The sequence below is a fragment of the Eurypyga helias genome, unplaced genomic scaffold (assembly GCF_000690775.1).
Source record: "Eurypyga helias isolate BGI_N326 unplaced genomic scaffold, ASM69077v1 scaffold17160, whole genome shotgun sequence".
Taxonomy (NCBI): Eukaryota; Metazoa; Chordata; class Aves; order Eurypygiformes; family Eurypygidae; genus Eurypyga; species Eurypyga helias.
Window position 1 is genome coordinate 50,287 of NW_010227816.1, and position 24,535 is coordinate 74,821.

Here is a 24,535-nt window from a genome sequence, read left to right on the forward strand (position 1 = left end):
GAAACCTTCATATTTTATTTCCACACGCTCTCCTGATCAGAAGGAAAGATTGCTGAAAGAGAAAATTCATCATTTGAGACGAAGTCCTGAGACAAGTTCTGTGCACCAAGTAAGTCTCTTCCATGCTTCCACATCTAGAGCTGACAGTGTTAGAGCTTTTACTGCACTAAGTCTTGGGCTTCAGCTGGTTGCCAATGTAATACAAACAGCAGTGGTTCATCTGATTGGGAAATCAGCTGGATTAGCTTTACAGAGTAAACTGTCTGGCAAGGACTCTAGTGGAGTCACTACCCATGGTAGGCATTGCTTCTCAGCACAGGAGCACCTGGGGAGCTCTGCCAGGCAGCCCTGGCATGTGTGCGGTCCTCAACCACGCTGCCTCATCACTCTTTATAGACTGTCTTTAAAAAGCTGCGCTCTCCAGCTAACTATTTTAACACAAGCCATTTCCTTTTAGTCTCTCAGAGCAGCAAAAGCATGTTTACATCAAGTCCCAAACATCTTTCTTCCAGAACCAGGACAGAGGAAGTTGGGTAGGAAAATAGAAGTCTTCCATGCAGGCAGTGCAGAAGTGTGAGAAAATGGAAAAATACTGATATAGGATTATATAAAATAAAAGTTTCTGGGGTAATAGGGCAAATGATGTAGGTCCATTATTATGCTCTCTGTCCTGCATGCTAGTGTAATACTTGTTGTGCAGAGCATATCTTTTGGCTGCTATATGATTGAAATCTTGTATGATTGTAGTGCCAGGTGCAGGTCAGATGACAGTAGTATGCTAGACCCTGTTACTTGTAATGCAAAACAAAGTGTTTTAGAAAGAGAGGTTGCCTAATTGTGTGGTTTTCAAGTTCTTTTGAGTCATGAGCCTCTCAAATATCTCTATGGAAGGTGAGGTCCCCTTTGGAAAGGGGACCTGCTCATGCAGAGCAGTACATGAACTTGTTCTTCCTGGTTATTGGTCACAGACCTCTGGGAAAATGTCCGTAGGGGTTTACAGGTCACAGGCTGAAAATGAGTAGCTGAGAGGGCTGGGATTAAGCAATCTGTGTTCATATCATGGAAGTTAGGCTTCTGATTGCCTTTGGAAGACTTGGCATCAGCTGGAGTGAGACCATGCACAAAGGCAGCTGTTGGAGAGTAGTGGGACTATGGGAGGTTTTCATCCTTGTTCGACTTGTGATTTTCTGCACCCTGAGAAAATAGCCTTTGCTCTGTTCATGCAATGAGAATTTATAGAACAGATTTTTTTCATCTTTCTTTGTAATGTAAAAATTTCAACAGCAACATACGCAGGCTTTTATTCTAATATAAAAAGAGCTATATATTCTTTTCCTCTGACTCTAATCTCAGACCCAGCTTCTTGCTCCAGAGTAAAATCTATACACCTGCATCCTACAATGCTGTAATGAACAGTGCCACAACCTGCAGCTGTTCTGTCTTCCCAGTGAAGAGTAAAGTCAGGTCTGTAATTCTTCCAGCTGCAGCACTTCACTTTCCCTTAATGGCTGAATTACTCCCTTTAGCTAATCTGGTCTGGTAGAAAACTGATAGTGCAGTCATTATAAGTCTAAGACATCACCACATTAAAGACACTATCCCGTGGCTTTCTATGGGGCTTTCTTTCTACCTAGAATGATTTTCTACTTGGCAGTTAGCCTGGCTAAGTCAGATAAAAGGTATGCATTTCCTTGAGCTCTGTCTTGCTTTATATCTTCCTTAACCATGCTGGAACGTGAGGTTAATACAACCAACGATGTTTAAACTGTCCTTCCTTGGAGCTGTGGGCTGTAGGGTAGTTGAGGGCTTTCTCTGGGTATGTCCTGGAGGCCGTTGGCAGAAGAGCAAGGAGCATTCAAGAGTAGCCAAAATTGTTGAGACTCAGCCACAACTTTAGGTGGTCTATCTTGTGTTGTCAGGGCAGCTGGGCTGAGAACTTCTGCCTCTCATCATCTGCTTCTGTGGTCTGACCAACATGGTCACAGGGCTGAGCATTTGCAAAGCTGCAGGAGAGCCCACCTACGCTGTTGTTTCTGCCTTAACCCCCCAGCTGCTATTAACTACTGAGTATCCAGGCAAACACCCTGTCAAGAAATTTCTTTTACATATTGTCTTGCTGATCTTTATAGCTGTGGGCTTCCAAATCATATGCTGGTGTTTGTGCCCCCCTCCTCGCCAAATAATAACCACCACCAAAAACCCCACAGGGTTTGTGTAATTTGAGATGTGGCTTTCTTTGGTGCAGGCACAGCTTGCAGTCTCCAGTTCCACTGGCAGGGGATGGTTCCTATAATAGCTGTTTCAACAGCTGAATTTGTTTCTTAGTTCCTCATAGTACATAGGCACCATCAGTAAAATATTCTGCTATATTTTATTGATGTGATACAGTTTTGCACTCTATCCATTTCCTGACACAGCATCCATTTAGGCAAGAATGGATATCTTCAGTAGTGGGAAGAGTGTGTCTCTGGATGAAATTATGCTCCACAGAATAAAATCCCAGAGGACACAAAAAAAGCTGTTTTGCTCATTCAGCCAGTCTGATTCAAAGAACTTGGTTTATCTGAGCTTTACTAAACCATATTTTATTAAACCTGGTGTTACAAAGTGAACTACAAAACAATTTATCAAGAGCGCTAAACACAGTCAGTGGACTGTAGTTGTGAGTCAATTGGGATGGGTCCACACAGGTTTTGAGGCCTCCCTGTGGGGGTCTTTCTCCGTGCTCTGCCTTCTTTTGCAGCAGACCGGCTCCAGGGTGGGGTGACCCATTAATACTCTGCTTCTCATGGAGTTAGCTTGGAGCAGGACCCCCCCAGGATAGAGGAAAGAACAGCCACTTCTTGAATGGAGGACCCCAGTCTCATTGTGGTGGAATTTTAATGGAATTTGTAGGCTGCCTTTCAAAGGAACCTTAATTTCGGGGAAAAAACGGTCCCATCGAGTTATGAAGATGGTTAAGATGCCCACAGGCACACATGTGGGAAAATGGGAAGAGGGAAGACAGGCATAAAAGCAGGGGCCTGGTGCAAAGAGGCAGAAGCAGTGCAGTGGGGTTAGAGGGGAAAGCAGAGTGTCCTGTGGGGATAATGGCTCCTGGGAGCTTTATGGGACTGTACAGCAGCACAGGAACCCATCAGCCACAGAGGTGAGACTGCCATGCTGGTATGTTGCTGCAACAAATTAGGTCATCTCCTCTTCTGGATCCACAATTCTCCCTGTGCAGGGTGCTCTTTTGGGAGTTTTATGGGAAGGAGCAGAGAAATGGAAAACCAGAGCTTTTGTTCTCCTAGGAGAATGCCAAAGGAACCAGACTTTGTAAAGAGCAGGCACTCAGACCCTCTTGCTTGGCAATTTTATTTTGCCTTCCTAGAGCACAGCCAGGACTCTCTACTCAGCTTGGTTGGGCAAATAGGTTTCATCCCCTCGTCTCTCAGGGAGACTCCATGCAGCTCTGTGTGCAATGGGTTTACAGCAAAGCTCATGCTTCATGCACTTTCATGGGGGTAGTAGTCAAAAATGCTAAACCAGTACTCTTTCCAGTGCCCAACAAAGATTCATCAGGGTAAGGATAACCTTTTATTCCCACATGTTCTCCCTCTCTGTATTTTCTCGAACAGCTTCTGGCTGGGCTCTGTGAAGGTACTTGGCACAAGCATTCGTCTAAAATTCTGCTGCAGGCTTAAAGAAATGATACAGAAAATCTCATTTCAGGTATAAGCCTTCTGACCAGTGCTGCTTTCACAGCATCATTTTGTTTTGTTCTTTGCTGTTGGCATCGTGCTGGGCACCACTCCAGAGGGTGGAAGGAAAATAGGGCAGACAGGTGGCAGATTTTGGAGAATGAGGCCCTTGGCTAGGGGAGACATGAGGATTAAAAATCTTAATTTTTGTATGGGTTGTTTTGTCTTTTTTACTTCATGGCCCTTTTAAATTGTTGCCATCATATAGTCTGTGTCATCCTGTAAAGTGCCCTGACTGCTTTCACTGCTGTGCCGGAGGCAGATTAGAGTCTATGGTTAATTTGGGGATAAGTGCTTGTGGAATAAAAAGACAAAACAAAACATAAAAATTTGTTGAGCCTGTCTGAGGAGAATAAAGCAACTAAATCCGTCCTGTAAAGATAAGGTAAAGGAATACCAGATGGCAGATTTACACTTGTATGCGGGTGCTGAGTATCACCTCAAAAAGGCCCTGGTGATGGAATTGCTTATTTTATGTTACAATAATTAACAGAATGCATCTTGTCATGAAAAAATCCAGCAGGAGACATAGAAAGTTACAATTAAACATTCTCTTTATTGGGGCCTTGCTCTGAAATGGCACAAGTGATAAACGCTCAGAGTGCCCATCAGTGCTGCTAATGAAAAGACCCAGAGTTATGTTTTACACTTTTATTTGGATTTAGATCAACACTACAGATAAGATACTTTGGTCAAACACAAGAACAGATTGCTATGCTGCTCTTCCCTGGTTGCAATAAGTACAGAAAAAAAAAAAAACGCTGGTTCTCCTGAAACACCGAATATAAATCCTGGATTGGCACATACAGCTAATAAATACATTGTTTGCACTTTGCACTTCAAAACGGAATTGCACATGCAAGATGTAACCAGGCTACTGATCACCTTCATCACTGTCCCTGTACTATTTTTATTTTTTAAGCTCTTTTCTTGCCTTTTTCCCAGCAAGAAAAAAGAATGTAATTTTCTGCTCTCCTCAGCATTTCAGTGATTAGTCTGCTGGTTTTGACACATTTAGCAAAGTTCACATTGAAGTCCTTCCTGACAGAACTGGTATCTCCTCTATAGCTTGACTCGCAACACTGGGCATCGCAGGTAGCAATGGAAGTCCACCCAAGTGAGGTGAGAGGTCTGCCCTAAAGCTGACGAGGAGAGGTTAATACCAAGCAAAGCTATAGTAGAGGGACTGGCGTGAATGCAGTTCTTACAATATCAAGAGTCAATACTACTACCACACAAATAATGACATATCAATAATATATTGTACAAGCTTATACAGCAACACATGTTGATTGGCAACATTGTACAGTTTAAATCTAAAGTGCACAGCCTCAATCTGAGGTGACAAAACAGTACTATCAATATAATAAAGGCAACACAATTACAGACACAAGTTATTTCCTCTTACTTCATGTCCTCATGATATTACATTGAATCAATACTCCGTTTATCTATTTTAGATTAAATTAAAACCACATTGCACTTTTTTCTCTTCAAGTATTTTAGAGACAGCAAAACAATATTGCTTTACAAACAAAATTTGGCTGCTTAGGCAAAGTTAAAACCAACACTTTAGTAGGGTTATAAGTAGACAGGCCCGAGCTGCAGAACTCTTACCAACACCTCCAGATGTTGGAGGGGAAGAGGATAAATCAGTTTCCACCTCTAATGTTAAGGAATGATGCAGCACATGAATTCTGCAAGAGCTGTGCCCATGGTTTCTGCAAAGGCTGTGAGGCTCCATGAGGGCTGTTTTAGACAGATGTAGCCTTATCTCAATTTTTTCCTGCAATTTCAAAAGCTGTTGCAGACAAGGATGGAGTCCAACACTGGGAGACACCTTTGAAAGCAGTTTGTTACCTAGGCCCCCATCCCTGTCACTCAGATTACAGTCACATTTAATTCAGGCCTTGTCTTGCAGACCTGTACAACTGTATGAAGTCTTTACCCTCTTAATGTAGCTGTGAGGTTTCATACTATTTCTCTACTAAGAAATTCAGTCAATTTTAATTTTCAGTGTAGTTTTGGACTGCTCACAGAAATGGTTATGAGAAAAGCATTTATTCAGACATGTGACTTTTTTTCTTGAATAGGCTTTTTTACCACAGAACACAGAAACCATCCAATTTACTGATTATTTCAGTCTCGGTTAGCACTGTACATTGATTGTGCGTCTGCTTAGTTAGGCCAGGTGGGAAACATAATTAGGAATAATAGAATCCTATTGTTGTACTGTAATTGATCTTATTAAGTGGTTTTAAGAGCTGCAGTACTCTTGAGGTTTTTCAGGAATCAACCCTGGAGATGTACAATCTATATGACATGGACAAATGAGGTATTGGTACCTCTTAAGAATGTAGTATGTGGGCTTGTATTTTAAAATAAGCAGTAATAAATATTTGAGGCACCTCCTTTAAAAGAAAAAGAATCCTAGTTAATTTTCAGCTTCTGTCCTTGCAGTTTTATAACCCATATAAAATAAAAATATAGTTTACAAAATAGGATTTTTTTAATATATATATATTTCCTTTTGTAAAACTATACCTATTTAAATACATTTGAAATGTTACTATAGGTAAATTAGAAATTCTGTTCTAATACTACGAAAAAGGCAAAATACTTTCACTTTTAAACATACAGCTTGCATACTCTGCTTCTCACCGCCCCCTCCCACTTCCCCCAATTTAATTTTGTCATCATTTTGGGCAAATTTGGCGTCATACAATCTGATTGCTTTTAATTTAAAGTAGTTGCTGTGTTTAAACTGGGGATAAAGTTTTAAGTATCTTCTGTTCTTCCTTATTTGTTTCAATGCAGCTTTTTGTGCAGCTAATTATTAAGGAGGTATTCTAAAACTCAGGAAAGTACTTTAAAGGAGCCATGTTTCTTGATTTTAAACTGTACTCTACTCGAACGCCACAATATAGAAATAGATTTACTTTGGAACAAACTACAAATACATTCGCACAGTTTGTGACAACTTAATTGTCTACTTAGAGGTCCAGGAACAGACTTTCACATCCAATTATTATAAATCTTGTCCCAGGCGTTCTATTTCATCAATCAGGAAATCAATGTCTTGGTGAGTTGCTGCAGGGTTTGAGATGACCATCCGGAAGAAGTTCACTTTGTCACCCAGGGGCTGATAGCTCACCATGGTCGTGCCGTACTCCATCATCCGGGCTTTTATCACTGGTGCCACCTGCAGCGTAACAAAAGCAGGCCATGATAACGATGATGATTATTATAATTATTGTCATTATTTTCATTATTGCCATCATCATTATTATTGTAACAAACCACAGAGTATATTTTCCTTTTTTAAAAAGGATTAAGAGCGACAAGAAGCAGATAAAATGAAATTACATCTAATATTGATAAAAATGTTAACCTCCATTAAGGAATAAATGTCTCAGTGAAAGGACATTGGGTTTATCCTGTTTCTTTGTCCTGCTCTTCAAATCACTGCAGAATTTTTCCCCCTACTTTCTCAATATTGCTGGCAGGGACACAATAGCTGCTTTTTTTTTTTTTTTTTTTACTGATCAAAGCATATTACAATCATTTGCCACCTTTTTTTCACATGCCAGAGTGCCATGGTGTTATTGAGCTCTGGTTGTACTTGCTGGGTTCAGTGGTTGCAGTTCACAGTAACTTCAGGGAATATACACAGACAAGTAAGTGCTCTAGGGGAGAGGCAAACCCAGGGAATACCAAAGTTGGAGACCAGAGTAAGGTGATGCCAGACTAACCTGCAGTAAAACCTGGACTTGTGCAAATCATTTAACACTGTCCTGCATGATATCCTTGTCCATAAATTGGAGAGACATGTATTTGAAGGATGGACCACTCGGTGCATAAAGAACTAGCTGGATGGCCACACTCCAAGAGTTGTGATCAATGCCTTGATGTCCGAGTGGAGACCAGTGACGAGTGGTGTTCCTCAGAGGTTGGTATTGGGACTGGTGCCATTCAACATCTCTGTCAGTGACACAGACGGTGGGATCGAGGGCACCCTCAGCAAGTTTGTTGATAACACTAGGCTGTGTGGTGCACTCAGCATGCTGGAGGGAAGGGATGCCATCCAGAGGGACCTGGAGAGGTGGGACTCAGCCAACCTCACAACAAGGCCAAGTGCAAGGTCCTGCACCTGGGTCAGGACAATCCCAAATACAAGTACAGGCTGGGCAGAGAATGGATCGAGAGCAGCCCTGAGGAGAAGGACTTGGGGGTACTGGTGGATGAAAAGCTGAACGTGAACCAGCAGTGTGCGCTGGCAGCCCAGAAAGCCAACCGTATCCTGGGCTGTATCCGGAGAAGCATGTCCAGCAGGTTGAGAGTGGTGATACTCCCCCTCTACTTTGCTCTTGTAAGACCCCACCTAGAGTACTGCATCCAGCTCTGGAGCCCTCAACATAAGAAGGCTATAGACCAGTTGGAGCAAGTACAGAAGAGGCCATGAAGATGATCCGAGGGCTGGAGCACCTCTCCTTTGAAGAAAGGCCGAGAGAGTTGGGCTTGCTCAGCCTGGAGAAGAGAAGGCTCCAGGGAGACCTTATTGCAGCCTTCCAGTACCTGAAGGGGCCTACAAGGAAGCTGGGGGGGAATTTTTTTTACAAGGGCCTGTAGTGACAGGACAAGGGGTAATGGGTTTAAATTGAAAGCGGGGAGATTTAGATTAGATATCAGGAGGAAGTTCTTCCCGGAATGATGTGAGACCCCCACTACTGTGTAGGTAACGTGAAGAAACTCGTGCTCCTGCATCTCATGGACAAGGCTTTGATCAACCTGGTCTAGTGGAGGGTGTCTCTGCCCATGGCAGGGGGGTTGGAACTGGATGATCTTTAAGGTCCCTTCCAATCCTAAACATTCTATGATTCTATGAAAATGACCATGGAGATGTCATCTGTCAGAATATCATGAGGTGAGCTTGCCCTGTGCCCTGGGAGATCATTTTGGGAACTGCCTGCCTGCAAGGGTTTCACTGTTTACTGCATGATGTCCTGGAGGACGCTGCTTACCTTCATAAGGCGGCTCATTCTTTCTTCATTGTCTTCCATACTGCGCAAGCTGGGAGGTATATACCAGAAGCAGACGTTTGTGTGCTGAGGCTAAACACAGAATAATAATGGTTTACACAGTAAGAAATGCTCATAGTATCTCAATTGCAATTACATTCATGCCTTTCCTCTCTCTCATACATCATAATGTGACAGTAGTCAATGGTTTTCATTATTGTGGTCCACTGAGAGTCATCATCATTACTGCAGAAAAGATAATTTTAGGCAATTTATTCCCAGGGTGTCAGTTGTGGAAACACATCAACTAGCTGTGCAAATATATTATGCCCCACTTAGATGCACCTAGACTTTGTAGGTGCTGTCCCCTCCAGAGGCTGAGGGGATCATGTGGCTAAGGCAAGAGTCTGTTACAGATAATTTAGAGGTGAGGACCATGACATTTACTTTTATTACATGACAGAATAATATAGAAACTGGTTCTGTAAACAGGAGTCACAGGTGGTGTATGGGACAGTCCAAGATTTTCTTACATTTGATGAAATTTGTTACTTCTTCATTTGATTCAGCTAGCTGCTGTATCAACATGCACGCACCACAGTGTCTCACCTAGTTTAACTTACATGGGAGTACCAAGTAGAAAGGCATAAAGTAAGAACTAGTTGACATTTTGTGTATTCTTGCAATCTCCCAGCAGTTGTCTGCTGTGCTGTTCCCCTTTACTGGATGCTAAATGTGTGAGTTAGAGCAACTCCTACTGCTGCCAGTTCCTTTATTCATCATCAGACCCAGTGGACCAAATTCAGAAATAAATCACATAGCGGCATGTGGGTATGAGCCTGTGATCTCTTGTTTGAAGAAACACAGTGACGTTTATCCTTGTGCTCCGCAGCACTTAGGCACGCACTAAGTGAGTGTTACGAGGGAGCAATGCTTGGAGAGACAAAACCTTCCAACAAAGTACAGAGAGCAAAACCCATCACAGTTAGGAAGAAAAAAGCTAAAATGAGGTGGTTTTTTTCTCTTTTACAGGCATAACACTAGTTAATTTTGTAAGAGAGGTGCCTACCAGGCCTGTCACCAGCCACCACAGCTGGAGAGGTTTGCCCACAGAGATGGCCTAACACTGGCAGGTCCAGTTCAGAGGTACAGCCACAGAGCCCAGGCAGCACCACCTCGCCCCAGGCACTGTTCTGCAGCTGAGCACCAGGCACCCAGCGGTCCCACCTCAGCTAGACTCCCTCCACAGAAACAACACGCCTGGTGGTGTCACCTCTGCCACATGAGCCAGCTGGGCTCCCAAGCAACACTAGCCCCTGCCCTGCTGTGCTGCACCCCACTGCAGCAGGGACTGCAATGCACGTGGTCCCTCCGGGTCACCCCAGGTCCTTGCAGGTCCCCTGTGACTGCCCACCTGAGAATGCCAACAAAAGCGCTTTGCACAGCCATCCTTTCCGAGTTGTATGGGGCACTGTAACGCCCATTTGTAACAGACCCTGCTATTAGGAAACTACAACTTGTTTTTAAGAGCTAGTTCTAACTGTGTGTGTGTGTTGTGTTAACCTGAGGTGACAGTGTTCAGCTTCAGCTGGGTGAAACTGAGCAATCTGAAAACTTAAGCACAGCTGCCTCACGTCCCTTGTCCCTGGATCCTATGAGGAAGAGAGATACTGGTTTTGTTACAAGGGACACTGCTTTCTGTCACGTGCTGTTTGGTTTGACCTGCTGGTAGCATCCCAACAAATGACTAAGGCAAGTGCTGTTGACCAACTGGGGAAAAAAACTTCAATACATACCTTTCCATCAAACACCATTTCATACCCTTCTCTGTTCTTTATTTTATTGTATAGGTATTCTGCAAGTTCCAAGCACTTATCAATTTGTGCTTCAAATCCTGTGGTTCCCTTTAGAGACAGAGGGAGAAAGAACAGTTACGTGACTCTCTCTTCTGTAAACCAAAAGAGTGAACAGACCATGCAGCACTTGCCGAAGCACCTGCACAAGTCACCTCTCAGAAGTCTCTGCTGGGACAGATTAAGGATCTGATTCCTCGAGATGAAGGACACTCTGCTAAGCAGAGCTCGTTTGTCTTCAGCTCTTCCCACTGACCCCCTATATCCACCTCTCCAAAATAAGCTTCGTTTGCAGCAAAACATTGCTAACACCTCCGACGAAGGGTACCCCGGTAGATCTTGCAGAGAGGCTGAGCAGAGTTTTGCACAGCCTGGACTGGCACAGAAGAGGGTCTCTAAAAGATGTTGAGTTCCAGACATGGGGAGACCCCTGCTATTTTCAGAATAGGGGATTTGAATTTTCCACGGGTGATGTGCTGGGGGCTTTTCCAAGAATAATCCTTCTTTTTCAGTTAAACACAGAAAGGGCAGATATGCTTTTAAAGCCCGGCCAGATGCCTGTGGAAACGCACATTTTGCTCAGATGCTGCCCTGTCTCTCCAGTGTTTTTCTCTCTTCTTTTCTAACAGACACCATATAAACTCAGAAGCTGTGTTTTTAAGAGCTGCAGCAAATCCTGCTTTTTCTTCTCTGGCAGAAGTCATAATCCTCTCTCTGTGACATCATAATTGTTCCTGCAATCACCAGCTGTGATGCCACAAACAAAGGATCCAGCTTTATGGGGGAGGAAGGGGAATAGACAGCTGGAATAGATAAACTGTTTAAGAAACACACATCCTATTTTGTAACGTTAATATTACAAACTGGGTGTGAGAAGAGAAAAAGCAGTACAAGGCATATTGAAAAAATGGAGCCGAGAAGAAGAAATGTCTCTGAGTAATGGATGCATGTCCCTGCTAAATCTGTTCTAGCAATGCAGAACAGACTTAAAAGCCCATGTCATTATCCCTCTGTGTATAGAGGTTTCAAAACAGGGTAGAGCTAGCACAGGCCCAAGAGAAAGGCTTGGAGTAAAAGAAAGACGTGGCTAAAATTGCCTGCCACTCTGGAGACTCCAGTTAGCACAACAGCTATTGCAACCACAGAAACTTGCACGCTCCTTTACACACTCCCACATCTCCAGCTACATTTGCTGTCTGCCTCAGAACTGTTTTCAGAGTTTTCATGAAGCTCATGAGGATCATTAAGGCTTTCTGGAAATTAAACCAGTGATGTCATCTCCCCTGGACAAACCTGAGGCAACTTGACATAATAGATTGGATAAATAGATGGAAGAACTTATTCAGCAACATTCTACAAATACAGATGAATAAATCGCTAGAGTTGGGGTTTTCAGATTTCCCAGAGAACAGCTTTTGGTGAGTTTTCCTCTACACCTTCAAAAGATTATTTGTATCTACTGCATGCAATGAAAGTAGGTATTACCGTCTTTATTTCCCATGTTTAATTTCTGAATGTCATTAAAACATGGTTTTATTTCCAGAAATCTTCATAACAACATTTCTAGGTATATGATTTATGCTGTTACTCCTACAGTTACACAAAGCAAATGCTATGCAAAGCCATGGAGTTCAAGTTTCAAAATCATGTGTGCTGCTTTGAAGCTAAATTGTTAAAAGCATAAAAAGCCAGAAAATAATAATGTTCTTTCTTTCATGTTATATATGGGAAATTCAGGTCAGATATTTTCTAAAATGATGATTACAGGACCCCCCCACACACACACCCCCTGTATCTGGTGTGCATTATTTTAATGCAAACAAATACATTGCAGGCAGTCCTACCTTTGCCCTCCACATCAGCCATAGCTTGAAGACATCAACATGCCGTCCACATTGCAAAGCCTTGTCTCCCGTGTCGTAAGACAGGTCGTAGTGCTTGTCTTGTTGAAAGAGGTAGGAAGCATGCATTTGATTGCAACTCTGCATCAGTCCCTTATAAAAACAAAGACACAAAAAAATTATGTTGGCACCGATGTGACTACTGTTTTGAGGGTTGCTTTGGGCGAGAAATTACAAACACTCAAATTTGGTGGAGTATGTGTTCAAGTGCAAAAGGAAGATTTCAAAAAAAAAGGACAAAACCAAACTTAAGTGCCAAGTTTTTTATATCCCCTTCAATGCCCAGGACATGTTGGTATCTGATCCAGCAGTGAGTAATCCACTCCCAGAGCCAAGACATTTTTAAAAAAACAAGCTGGACATTGTGCTTCCCAGCATCATTATGCATAAGTGCATTTTTGGATCTTGTTTGTGTGCTGGTTTTGGCTGGGCTACAGTTGATTTTCTTCATAGTAGCCGGTATGGGGCTGTTTTGGATTTGTGCTGGAAACAGTGTTGATAACACAGGGATGTTATTGTTACGGCTGAGCAGTGCTGACACAGAGTCAAGGCCGTTTCTGCGCCTCACCCCACCCCACCAGCGAATAGGCTGGGGGGGCACAAGAAGCTGGGAGGGGACACAGCCGGGACAGCTGACCCCAGCTGACCCAAGGGATATTCCATACCATATGGCATCATGCTCAGCTTATAAAGCTGGAGGAAGAAGAAGGAAGGGAGAGGGGTTCAGAGTGATGGCATTTGTCTTCCCAAGTAACCGTTATGCGTGAAGGAGCCCTGCTTTCCTGGAGATGGCTGAACACCTGTCTGCCTATGGGGAGTGGTGAATGAATTCCTTGTTTTGCTTTACTTATATGTGCAGCTTTTGCTTTACCTGTTAGCCTGTCTTTATCTCAACCCACAAGTTTTCTCTGTTTTAGTCCTCTGATTCTCTCCCCCATCCTGCCGTGGGGGAAGTGAGTGAGTGGCTGTGTAGTGCTGAGTTGCCAGCTGGGTTTAAACCACAACAGCTTTTTATTCTTTGTTCTGGTTCCTTTTCCTCCTTTCCTTGGAAGGCATCTTTTCTGGTTCAGTCAGACTAACCTAAATAATATCATACCACTTTTCTAATTGCTTTGGTCTCTCAAATTCTGGTTTTCACTGTTTTCTTTCTTTGTATGCAAAGTTTTTTTCTGGAAAGCTCTCAGCTGCAGACTGGATGCTTAAAGTGTTACAGAAAGCTTTGAACAGACAGAAGGGCATACGGCCTTTAAACAGCCAGCTAGAGCTATTCCTTTGTTGCAAGATACCGTTCTGAGAGGCAGCTTTGTGGGAGGGCCAGAAGTCAACAAGGTGAAGAAACCTGGCTCATGAAAGCATGAGGTTTCCTTTTTAGCTTTGTAAGTGAAATGCAGAGAGTCATGTTCTGGCTCTGGTTAAGTCCTCAACCAAGCTTAAGGTATACCTTAGGGCTGTTGTCTCAAACTGCATTTTCCAGTCCAAGAAGAATCAAAACTTGGCTGTTTATCATCAAGTCTAATCTTTGTGTGTAGCTCAAAACTGAAGTAGTAAAATGAGAGGGGAAAAAAAAAATACTTTCTTCTAATCTGAGCCATCTGTTCTCACTAGAGGTCAAGGATGGTACTGACTGCAGCCAGGCAGGATTTGTCTCGGGTAACTGACCCAGGAGGCAAATAAAAGCCAGCTTCTCTCTTCCTAAGTGCAATCACTTTGTATACAATCTGTTGTACAGCTGTTAGCAAAACAGCAACCAGCTTTTTGATAGCTGGTCTAGTAAGTGGTGGTTGTAGAGCAGCTGTCCCAGTAACTGATGGTTACATGAAAATTAAAGGCTTGAAGGGTAATTCAAATTCTAGTACTAAATGAAATGTCTGCTTTTCATTCCAAGTGAACTTAGTGCTCCATTTTTACTTCCATGTGCCCCAAAATGGATATAAGGCTCAGAGCTGGGTGGAAATATCTATGATAAAAGTCAAGAAAGTGTAATGATGCCTAGATTCTGGACCAAATGTTGTGCTGCATGTATACTACATCATTCATCTCAAGAGGACTAGAGTTTGCCTACAGTTACGTTTTATGCTACACAGCAGCGAGTAGAGTTGCACAACTATGCACTCACAACTTGGCTACGGACATTTTGAGTGGAAAGCTACAAAATTCTGTAATGATATTGCCATTGGTCGGATCTATTATTTCTGCTAGACAGCTGCTTTAATTCCTCTTGCAGCCATAGCCTGAGCACATAACTAGAGGTCTATTTCCCAGTTTCTTTTATAAACCTCATCACATTAGCAAGCATTAGCTATGACACAGTTTTGAAGAAAACATCCAGGATTTACAGAAACAAAATTTCAGAAAGGATCAGAGAAGCAAAAACCTTGGGACATACCTCTTCTCTTACTAGCAGAGCTGAACACTGCAGTGGGACGCCCATCATCTTGTGAGGGTTCCAGGTCACCGAATTGGCCCTGGGACAGCAAATCACATGAAAAGCAAGACATTGTACTATGGTGGTGAAACCATGGAGACATTTAGAAATAATTAGAACAATAATGAACGTGTAGCAACGTGTACCTTTTTCTTTTTCTGAGCAAGCAAAGCCGAAAATAATCATGGCTGATACTAGGAAAGCAATGCCTTCCTAAGGGACCTAATTCACTCTGGTTGGTTTCTGGATGACAAACGTGCAACTTACCACAGGGTAACTGCTCCATCCACTAAACTTAATCAGTATTAAACTTTCTGGGGAGTCATCTATACTATATAAACATAGGGCAAACTCCCTAAAAACACCCATTTGACTGATGAACTTTCTGAAGTCATACAGCTGATTAAAGATGCAGATAGAAAGCTGCAAAATCACCACAGCAATAAACATAGAACTGATCTACCCTTCCACAAGAGAGGCTGATCCTCCTTCCCCTTGGGACCCATTCACTGCAAAACCAGCTGTCAGCCTAGATCTTCTGAATAAACAGGGTGCTGTCACAATACAGCCTCGAGAAGAGGCATTAGGGACTGTGGCAAGGGCTGAAGGGAAGATTGTCCAGTTTATTATTTTAATTTTGTGTTATGCTTGACTGGCTATTTCTTAATTACTATTATTACACAGGATGATTAGCAGATAGATGTATACATTCGCATCCTATTTGGCAGGCTGTCAAGGATGCGCAGCGCATAGGATTTCATGTAGTGCAGTGATTTGAGTTTTGATGGTATAAATTGGTATAAATCAGTCAACTGGGGCATGTTATAACTTAAAGGACTGAGGACACACTTGCAGGTAACTTTTATGTGAACAGAGGTGAGCACGCTAGAATCTGGCAGTATTCTCCTTTGTAGACTTGGAGACATCATTACAGGTTTATGCATGTCATTTCCTGACAAATTGTTTCCACTCCTTCCAAGCAAGCAACTCCAAAATTCACATGAATGTCGGGCAGCACTTCTGTGCTTTCTTCTTTGCCATTTAAATGGGACTACACAAGTGCCTGATACAAAATCTATAGGGAACAGGCTTCCACAAGCAACATCTGGCCACTTGGCTTAGCTTTTCAAGTATTTGGCAGCCTTTAACCAGCTCAGTCAGTCATCTGATTACAACACCAAAGCTAATGATTCTGAACTTCCATTCAGGTCTATGAATTTCCTTTGATATGATACTTTCTAATTTTTATTATTTTATGCAGAATCAGGCAAGAATTCTTTAAGAGACTTCTAGTTAATAGTAGTGGTATGGGTTTTCTAAGCAAAAAGATTATTTATTGACCACTGCCAGATGTTAATTATCTGCCTAAAACATTTAATTTACCCTAAGGTCATTTATTTCTCCAATTACATCCCAACTGCACATAGAAAAAAATTAATTACGTAAAATAAAAAACCCTACCATTTTTCATTTCTTATCAGTTACTCTGGTCTTCAGTCATCAGTGCTTGAAGAAATTGCTGACTGAGACAAACAGTGAAGTAAAAAAGCTGTGTGGATCCACAGCATTTTTTTTACAGTGCCTCACTTCTGCTCAAATAAATGAGCACCAAGCACCCATGTGGGGTTTTTTTTGGCTGTGGGTCACAGATAGAAAAAGAAAAAAAAGAAAATTTTTCCTTTAGAGATTTCAAATGGATGACAGGAATGATTCAAGACTGGCAGAATTTGGTCCTCAGCCATCACTAAGAAGAGACTGAGGTGCATTCAGTGACCAGCCACAGCCCCAGGAAGGATGTCCAGACCCCATATGGGAGCACTCATCCAGCTGCTTTTCTCACATAGCTGTCACCCCCTGCCCAAGCCTTTGGGAGAGGGACTCCAAACTGAAACTCCTGATGGTGGCCAGACCTATCTGCTCCAGACACCAGGGACATGCTTCCTTCAAGGTGCCTTGAAGCAGCCTGAAAACCTGCCATGTGGGGTCTGGAGGGCACGGTAAGGATGGTCCTACAACTCCTCCTGCCTTTGACAGGAATATTTCTGCTGCACTGCCTGTTACCAGCAGGATGTGAGTACTCAAGCACAGGGTGCTCCATTTAATGCTTCCTCCGTGTACCTTTCTTCCCTATCAAACACGAGCACCAGCTCCAGTTCTCTTCTATCCAGATCTGCAATGACTGCGTTGTACTCGAATTTCTACCATGAAACAGGAATGTCCACAAAAGTCGGATCTAGTACAACTGCTCTAGAGGTACCCACATCTGAGATCTGGAGAAACTGAAACGAGCCACTGTGTCGTGGAACAGCACTGGAAATGACACATTTCATTAATTTATTGCCAAACATATGAAGATGATGATTATCAAAGCACTAGATAAATCCAGTGGAGTGCTGGATCTAATGCATATAATTTGGAAAATTTTCCAATATAGATTCAACCTAAACTTCTAATTCCAGCAGAATTTGGACAGCAATTTGGGAGGCAAACTCTTGTTTTCCATACTTTGCCCTCACAGGCAACTGGGTAGATTTCTAATTTGCTGGATATTTGGATGTATATCCTTTTAACACACAATATGTAAGTTTGGAGTGCTGAAGGCAGTCTTAACTAAATCAAATTCATAGAACTATTGGCTGCTTTCCAAATTTTGCATGTGAGACGTATGAGAAAGGAACTGAATCATCAAGGTATCTTCCTAATCTTCACAAATAGGATGAGGAAGTTGTTTGTAATTTTATTTGGCAAGGGACAGCAATCTGATTTAGAGATTTAAAAGGCACAGGGGAGCAGTAATTTACTCTCAAACAGCATGAGATTCAGAAAATACACAAATGTGACAGTGTCTCCATCTAGCCCAGGATACTGTCTCTATAAATAGGCGTCTGGCAACAATACAAAACAGCACAAGCATATCTAAACTTTCTTAAATATTCTCTGAGCTCCCACTCATTTGTGGCTCACAGAAGTATCAAATAGTTTTTGTCTTTCCTTGAACGCAAACAAATCTTAGCATACTACAGCAAGTAATTCCACAGCTTAACTGAAATATTATGAAAAAGGAGTTGTTTTTAGGTTTAACCCCAGTCCTTCCAGACTCCGAACTGGGCTGGCATCACTTATGTTCATCTGTATGTATATGTAGTGTTCACGAGCTCATGTCTACAACTGTGTATATATCCAAGCACAGATTTACTGAGAAGATATCATTAACACAGCCTGGAGGGGCATATTTTCTCCAGAAGTGAGAGAGCAGTGGTCAGTGACTGCCAGGACACCTGTCTGAACTGCAGGTCCATCCACCTTTTATACAAGACCTCCAAGGTTCATTTCTTAGGAGAAATGCAATTGCTAATCCATGCTGGACACTGAATCAGAGAACGCTGCAGAAACCACCCTGGACCTGCGAATGTATGCTGGAAGGAACAGAAAAGCAAACAAGAAATGTCTGCTGTTTGTACCACAAAACCAAGTGTCACACTACCATAGCACTGAACAAAGGCAGTTAGCGATGCCACTTCCACTGGAAGGGCAGTCTGCATCATTTTTTCATACTGTATCTTGGAGGTAACACTGATTTTTATTTTTATTTATGGATGTTGCTATGGTAATCACAAGTGCATTAAAATGCATTTAATAAATGTGTTTAATTAACATTAATAAATCATACCTTTCAACGCCATTTAACTTCCATTTGTGTTTTCTTGACATCAGGAGCCCGCCACCCCATGCTCCCTAGAAGGCAAGACACATTATCTTAATGAGAACTCTGCTTTTCTCCCTGATGACATCTGTGTGTTCACATCAGTTTGGGGCCTTTCTTTTTTCTTGCTGGTGTAGCACATTTCAAAATGACCAGGCAGATGGGGCCTGAGGCATTATCTGTACTAACAATTTTCTTCCAGTAGCTTGGAAGGAGAAGTTTATAGCCCATAATCTGTGTACCAACCCTTGTAGTCTGCTCACCCCTCCCTCCCCACCCCCTCTGACACTGACACACTGGGCTGCCCCACGCTGTAACTGAGGACTTGCAGACCTGCTCCTCGGCAAGCTGCTTTTTCTCTCTTAGCAATAAAGTGGTGATAACAAACCAGACTGAGATCTCAGCTGCTCTGGTGAGTTTTCACCGTATTTCAGATCACTACTGCTTGTCCCCTACTCATTTGCTTTGGCTCACAGAGATCTGGGACAAGCAGGCATTTCATGTGACTGAGAAGTAGTTTAAGGTAAATACGAATTCTTCCTTTGAACTGCAGTGATCTTGGCTGACACAATAATCCAAAAGCAAGACACCCACCCTACGGAAATTCAATTACCAAGCCTTTTTGGAGAAAGGATTTGCAAAAATGACACAAAAGCCATTCTAGGGCTGAAAGATTATCCTTCAGAAAGATTTATTGGCAAGAACCCAGATAAAGTTAAGTATCCAATCTGATAAAATTTCTCTAGCATTTGCATTAATCTGTTCAGCAATTTGGGATACCTTACTCCAGACAAATGTTGCCTTTTCCTTATCTATTTATTTTGCAGCTGCTGCAGAAGCTGGGCCAGTCCTCAGTATAGTTCTCATGTATTTCTTGTACCAATGGCATTTAGAGATAAAGCTGAAGGCCAGAAGCACTCAAACTAGGTCATCCTAAGTGTCCTAGTTGCTAGAAGTGCCCCACAGTCACAGCTCCTAAAATGTTCCTTTGACCTGAGCCTTTCAGAAGAACTGTAAGTCAGCGCTTGGATGTCAGACATAATTACAGGAACCAAATACGGTTTTGTACACGATGACGGTCCAAAATGAGTAAGTTAATGCAAACACATGCCGCAACCCAGCCCCCCATGATACTTACATCCACGTGCATCCAGATTTTGTACTTCTTGCAGATGTCCGCAATAGCTATGAGAGGATCAAACGCCCCGTACACTGTCGTCCCAGCTGTAGCACTCACCAGGAAAGGGACAAATCCCTGCAATAAGGCACAGAGGCATTTGACAAGGTCAGGGTGCTGCAGCCTCCTCAGCCTGCCCCCACAGTGAGCCCACAGATGTCTCCTAGAGTACATACCTACTATGTTACACTGGGGTTTCTACTTAGATGCTACTGATATTACAATTTCTACCTTAAGGTGGCAGCAAACTTCCAAACCATCATCCTCCATTTATTAAGATGCACTAGACAGGTAAGAGCTCAGAACAATTCCACTCCATGACACCTGCCCGGAACACAAAGACTTGCTCTGCACACCGTCACGTACAACAAACCTCACCCAGGCACCACGGTGCAAGAACTGTCTCTGGTGGGCCATGCCCTGGGCTGCACTGGACTGCCCAGCGAGTGTGGTGACCCGGTCCTGTCCACTGGAGCATCTTGTCATCTCCTGGGGGCAACGCAGAGGGGAGGTGTGGGGCAGAGCAGGGAAACAGCAACCTCCAAGGAGGACAGGGACCATCTCTTGGAGTCCTGCTAAATCCTGTGCCTCACAGGGGAGCACTCACTGCCCGTCACATATCATAATTCATACCAGTGTTGAATTATTATTCAATTATATTATTATTACACTTCTCCAGTGTTGGAGAAGAGAAAGCTCCGGGGAGACCTTACTGCAGCCTTCCAGTACCTGAAGGGGCCTACAAGGAAGCTGGGGGGGACTTTTTACAAGGGCCTGTAGTGACAGGACAAGGGGTAATGGGTTTAAATTGAAAGTGGGGAGATTTAGATTAGATATCAGGAGGATGTTCTTCCCGGAGAGGGTGGTGAGGCACTGGAACAGGTTGCCCAGAGAAGCTGTGGATACCTCATCCCTGGATGTCTTCAAGGCCAGGCTGGATGAGGCTTTGAGCAACCTGGTCTAGTGGAGGGTGACCCTGCCCATGGCAGGGGGGTTGGAACTAGATGGGCTTTAAGGTCCCTTCCAACCCTAACCATCCTGTGATTCTATGATTATGTTGATTTCATAAGCATACTCAAAGCAATAAAGGTAAAACATGCTTTGCAGAGATGGGGTTTAAACTATTGAAAAGGTCTAGGCTGTGCTCTGCGAAGTGAAATACATGGTCAGTAGGTTTGGGTGGTATGCTACTGCTTTTTGTTTTTATCTATTATTTTGCTTTTCTTAAACCAAGTAAGCTTTTAACGAAGATTTGTGTTATTAATGAGCTTTGAATGCTGTGTTTCTAATGATTATTTACATAAATGTTGTTGAAGACACAGGCTAAGTTCATTGCATACTTTAATATGTTGTTTTAATTCTAGCTTCTTCTAATGAACACATACAACAGTACTGCATTTTTAGAGATCTGTGGATTTTAGTTTATCTCCCATTGATTTGGTGACTATGAGGGATACTTTCAACACACTACAATATATACAAATTCCCCAAATGATTATTTTTGCCAATATTCAGCTGAAGAACTGCATCATAGGCTGATAATATAAAAAAAGGAGGATGTTATGCAGAGGAACACATTAAAAAAAGCCAAATAGCTCATGGAGACTATAAAGCAGCTCTAAACCTGTTTTTTCAGCAACACTTGCTTCATAAATTGCCAGGGTACATTTCTGAGAAATAAATAAAAAGTCAATGGGTAAGCCTATGTTGTTCTACCGAGGAAAGCAAAACAACTAACTGTATCATTCTTGGTGGTGGGTTTTTTTTTTTTTTTCCTGGAAGCAGAAAAGCTAGTAAACTTACTTTTTGTTTGGCTTCAAGTATCCTTCTTTCAAGGTCTGACGGGATCATTTTCCCTCTGGACCAAGAGAGAATTGTATTAGAAATCTGATGTTGAAATCAGCTCTTGCCCTTAGATCTTCAAACCCAAATAGGGACCAATAAGCACAGAAAGATTCTGACCATTAGTCTGAGTTTTTACCCTAATTATTTTGTCAACCAGTTTGCATCACTATGGTGATGCTCACTGAGAGGAGTTATCTCGGGGTCACCTCCATTAAAGACTGATGAGCTCCATGGCGCCTCCGAGTTCTGTTTGATGTTCCATCCCTGGGAACATGCTCCAGTCTCACAGGGAGAGGCTGAGCTCAGGGTCTCAGGAAGTTCGCTGTGTGACAAACCCCACAGTCTCCGTTCATGCCTTGAGCAGCATGACTCAGCTCTGGTGTAAGCAGTTGTCTCTGTGTTTCCATCCCAGGGGTGAACTTGTTTCAGGGCCACTATTCCATGGTTTGGTTCATCACCTGTTCACATTCGCTTGAAGCAGGGTACAAGAAGAAGCTACCAGGCTGGGCTCACCCTAAATGCACCATCAAGTCCTTTGTACCGACTATATACTGTCTTTGCAACACATCTAGTATGAACCACACACATGAGATTCAGACTCAGCAGTATATGGCTTGAAGGCTAATTCATGAAATCCTGTAAATGAATTAGGTAAAACAGTGCTGATATCGAATACTGTGGTTAAGAGTTTTCTTTGCTTTAGCCACAAGCAAGACTAGCTAAGAGAGTATGCGTAACAGCAATTCACACACGACGGCTCCCCACATGACAGTAATAAACTCTTCACTGGATTTAAGTGTTGTCCATTTAGACTTGATGCGTACATGTACTTTGAAGGACTTTTTTAGTTTTTAGTATAGTTGGACACATTTTTTTCCATTGCTAAGCACTTTTTCCTGCTGCTAAGAAAAGCCTCTTTAGTGATCAAAATAGCAGTTTTAGGGAATCAACTAAACCTATGAGTTCTAGTTATATCTCTACATTACTAATTTTTTGTAATAAGATACTGCCAGGTGTTCTAAGTTTTCATCCTTACACAGGTCACAGTAAATCAGTCATTATTTCAGTAGCAAAGGGTTTGCAATGATGAGTTTTTTTGCAAAATATGTCTAAAAATTAACCCTGATTTGTCTCATGGAAGTTCAAGGTCTAAAGAATATTCAACTCATTTTGAGTTCCCCCGAGTTATACGTACATATTCAGGGAAAAACAGTAGTTGTCTTATCTTAAAAAACTCTTTCTGGGATCATTAGAGTAATAAAGAAAAGAAAACCTGCCAAAGGAAGGCAATGAGTTCCTCATCCAAACATAATTTAGATGCTGGTCTTGAACAGTTTCTAATTTATTTGGCTTGTGCATACAAACACACAAGGAGCTGGGCAGAACCCTTCACTGCCATTTCTTTTTTAACCAAGACAAGTAATTATCCAGCCCGTGGTCATGCTGGGTATGGAAAACTTTACCAAGGAGCAAGCAGGAGGCTGGCTTTGGGAGAAGCAGAAGAGAGTCAGCAGCAAAAGGACACTGAGGATTGAGTAAGTGTTGATGTCAAAGACTTCTTGTATGATGAGCTCCAAAAACTGACTCTTAAAGAAGCTACTGACAGAGCCAGTTCCTCAAGTGGGAGAAATCAGTGCAAGGCTGATAAAAATGACAGCGCTATAATGAATTACACCAACCGTTGACTGCACCCTATATGCTCTCTCCTAGCTGATCACCTGATGATCCTCTTCCACGTACTGATAAAAAGAGCTGTATTTGGCATCTTTACTTACCTTTCATCACACCTAATCAGAATCACACTATCTGTACCAATACCCAAGGCCGCAGCTCCTTTCTTCACAGAAAAGTGACTCTGAAAAAACGCATTTATTATTATTTATTATTTTTGTTCTTATTTCTTATCCAATTTAATATAAAACACTACACTCTTGCAAGCCCTTCAGCAAGTAGTCCCACACAGGCAGTAATTCTATTCATACACTTTTTGGAAACTGATCACTGCAATTTGAGGCTTCGTATCAGGTCAATTAGAGAAACAGCAATCACTCTAATCTGGATTTTCTCCTGGAATATTAAATACACAACTGTGGCTGATGATGGATCCAAATTCTGTCCTTGATGCATACCTGCAGCTTCTATTGCTTCTATGGATTTGGCTATGAACCTGATTTACTGAAACAAAAAATTCTCCACTAGAGAATTAATTTTCATTTAGTTTGTGACATCCTGAGCAATGTGCTTCTGCTACGTAACTTCTGGCCAAATAATGTACTGAGAGAAATTAAGATAGGAAGCCTAATTGTGATCTCATGCCAGTGAAAGCTAGTAATAACTCCCATTAACAAACAGAGCTACGGCACTTTAAAATCAGAACTGGGCTATGAGTGAGACTATTAGTTAACCTGTATGTGCAGAATAAAATACGGAAGTTATATACTGGAGTCAGCCTAATTTTCTCTAGCTCATAGACTTAACTCCTGAGACAGTGTTGGTTTGCAATTCTAATTTAAATCCTGGTGATTATGATCATGAAATAGTTTTATATCAAATTACGCCACCACGAATCTGATTTTGTATTAACTCTAACCCAGCTGTAACAATATTCTCCAAAGTAATCTTAACTGCAGATTATCAAACTTAAAAAAAAATTAAATTCTCCATGTATACTAGAGTACCATTAGTTTAGGATTTATCACTATAAAAAAGATCACAGAGATAAAAATCTAACAAGGCTTTCTAGGTGTCCATGGCGTTGAAGAAGAAAGGATAGTCTGCAGAAGACCACAAGGCAGAGAAGTAATCGCTATTGCTTTGTCAAGGGAGTATTCAGCTCCAATGTTAATGCGAGCAGCAGAGAGCTGTAGGGA

At 42.2% G+C, this 24,535-nt stretch overlaps 1 protein-coding gene across 1 annotated transcript in view; it reads right to left on the bottom strand.

Annotated features, from left to right (window-relative positions):
- Positions 1-6,093: 6,093 nt before the first annotated feature.
- Positions 6,094-24,535, bottom strand: part of LOC104514094 (glutamate decarboxylase 2-like) — a 32,871-nt gene continuing 14,429 nt past the window's right edge. Inside the window, exons 5-14 of the mRNA XM_010157646.1 lie at positions 23,441-23,520; positions 21,624-21,678; positions 19,782-19,898; positions 18,611-18,675; positions 14,914-14,980; positions 13,802-13,816; positions 12,459-12,608; positions 10,558-10,665; positions 8,765-8,854; positions 6,094-6,945 (exon numbers count right to left, since the gene is read on the bottom strand). Coding sequence (XP_010155948.1) covers positions 6,772-6,945; positions 8,765-8,854; positions 10,558-10,665; positions 12,459-12,608; positions 13,802-13,816; positions 14,914-14,980; positions 18,611-18,675; positions 19,782-19,898; positions 21,624-21,678; positions 23,441-23,520 — 921 coding nt within the window. The 3' untranslated portion in view covers positions 6,094-6,771. The remainder of the gene's footprint in view (positions 6,946-8,764; positions 8,855-10,557; positions 10,666-12,458; positions 12,609-13,801; positions 13,817-14,913; positions 14,981-18,610; positions 18,676-19,781; positions 19,899-21,623; positions 21,679-23,440; positions 23,521-24,535) is intronic.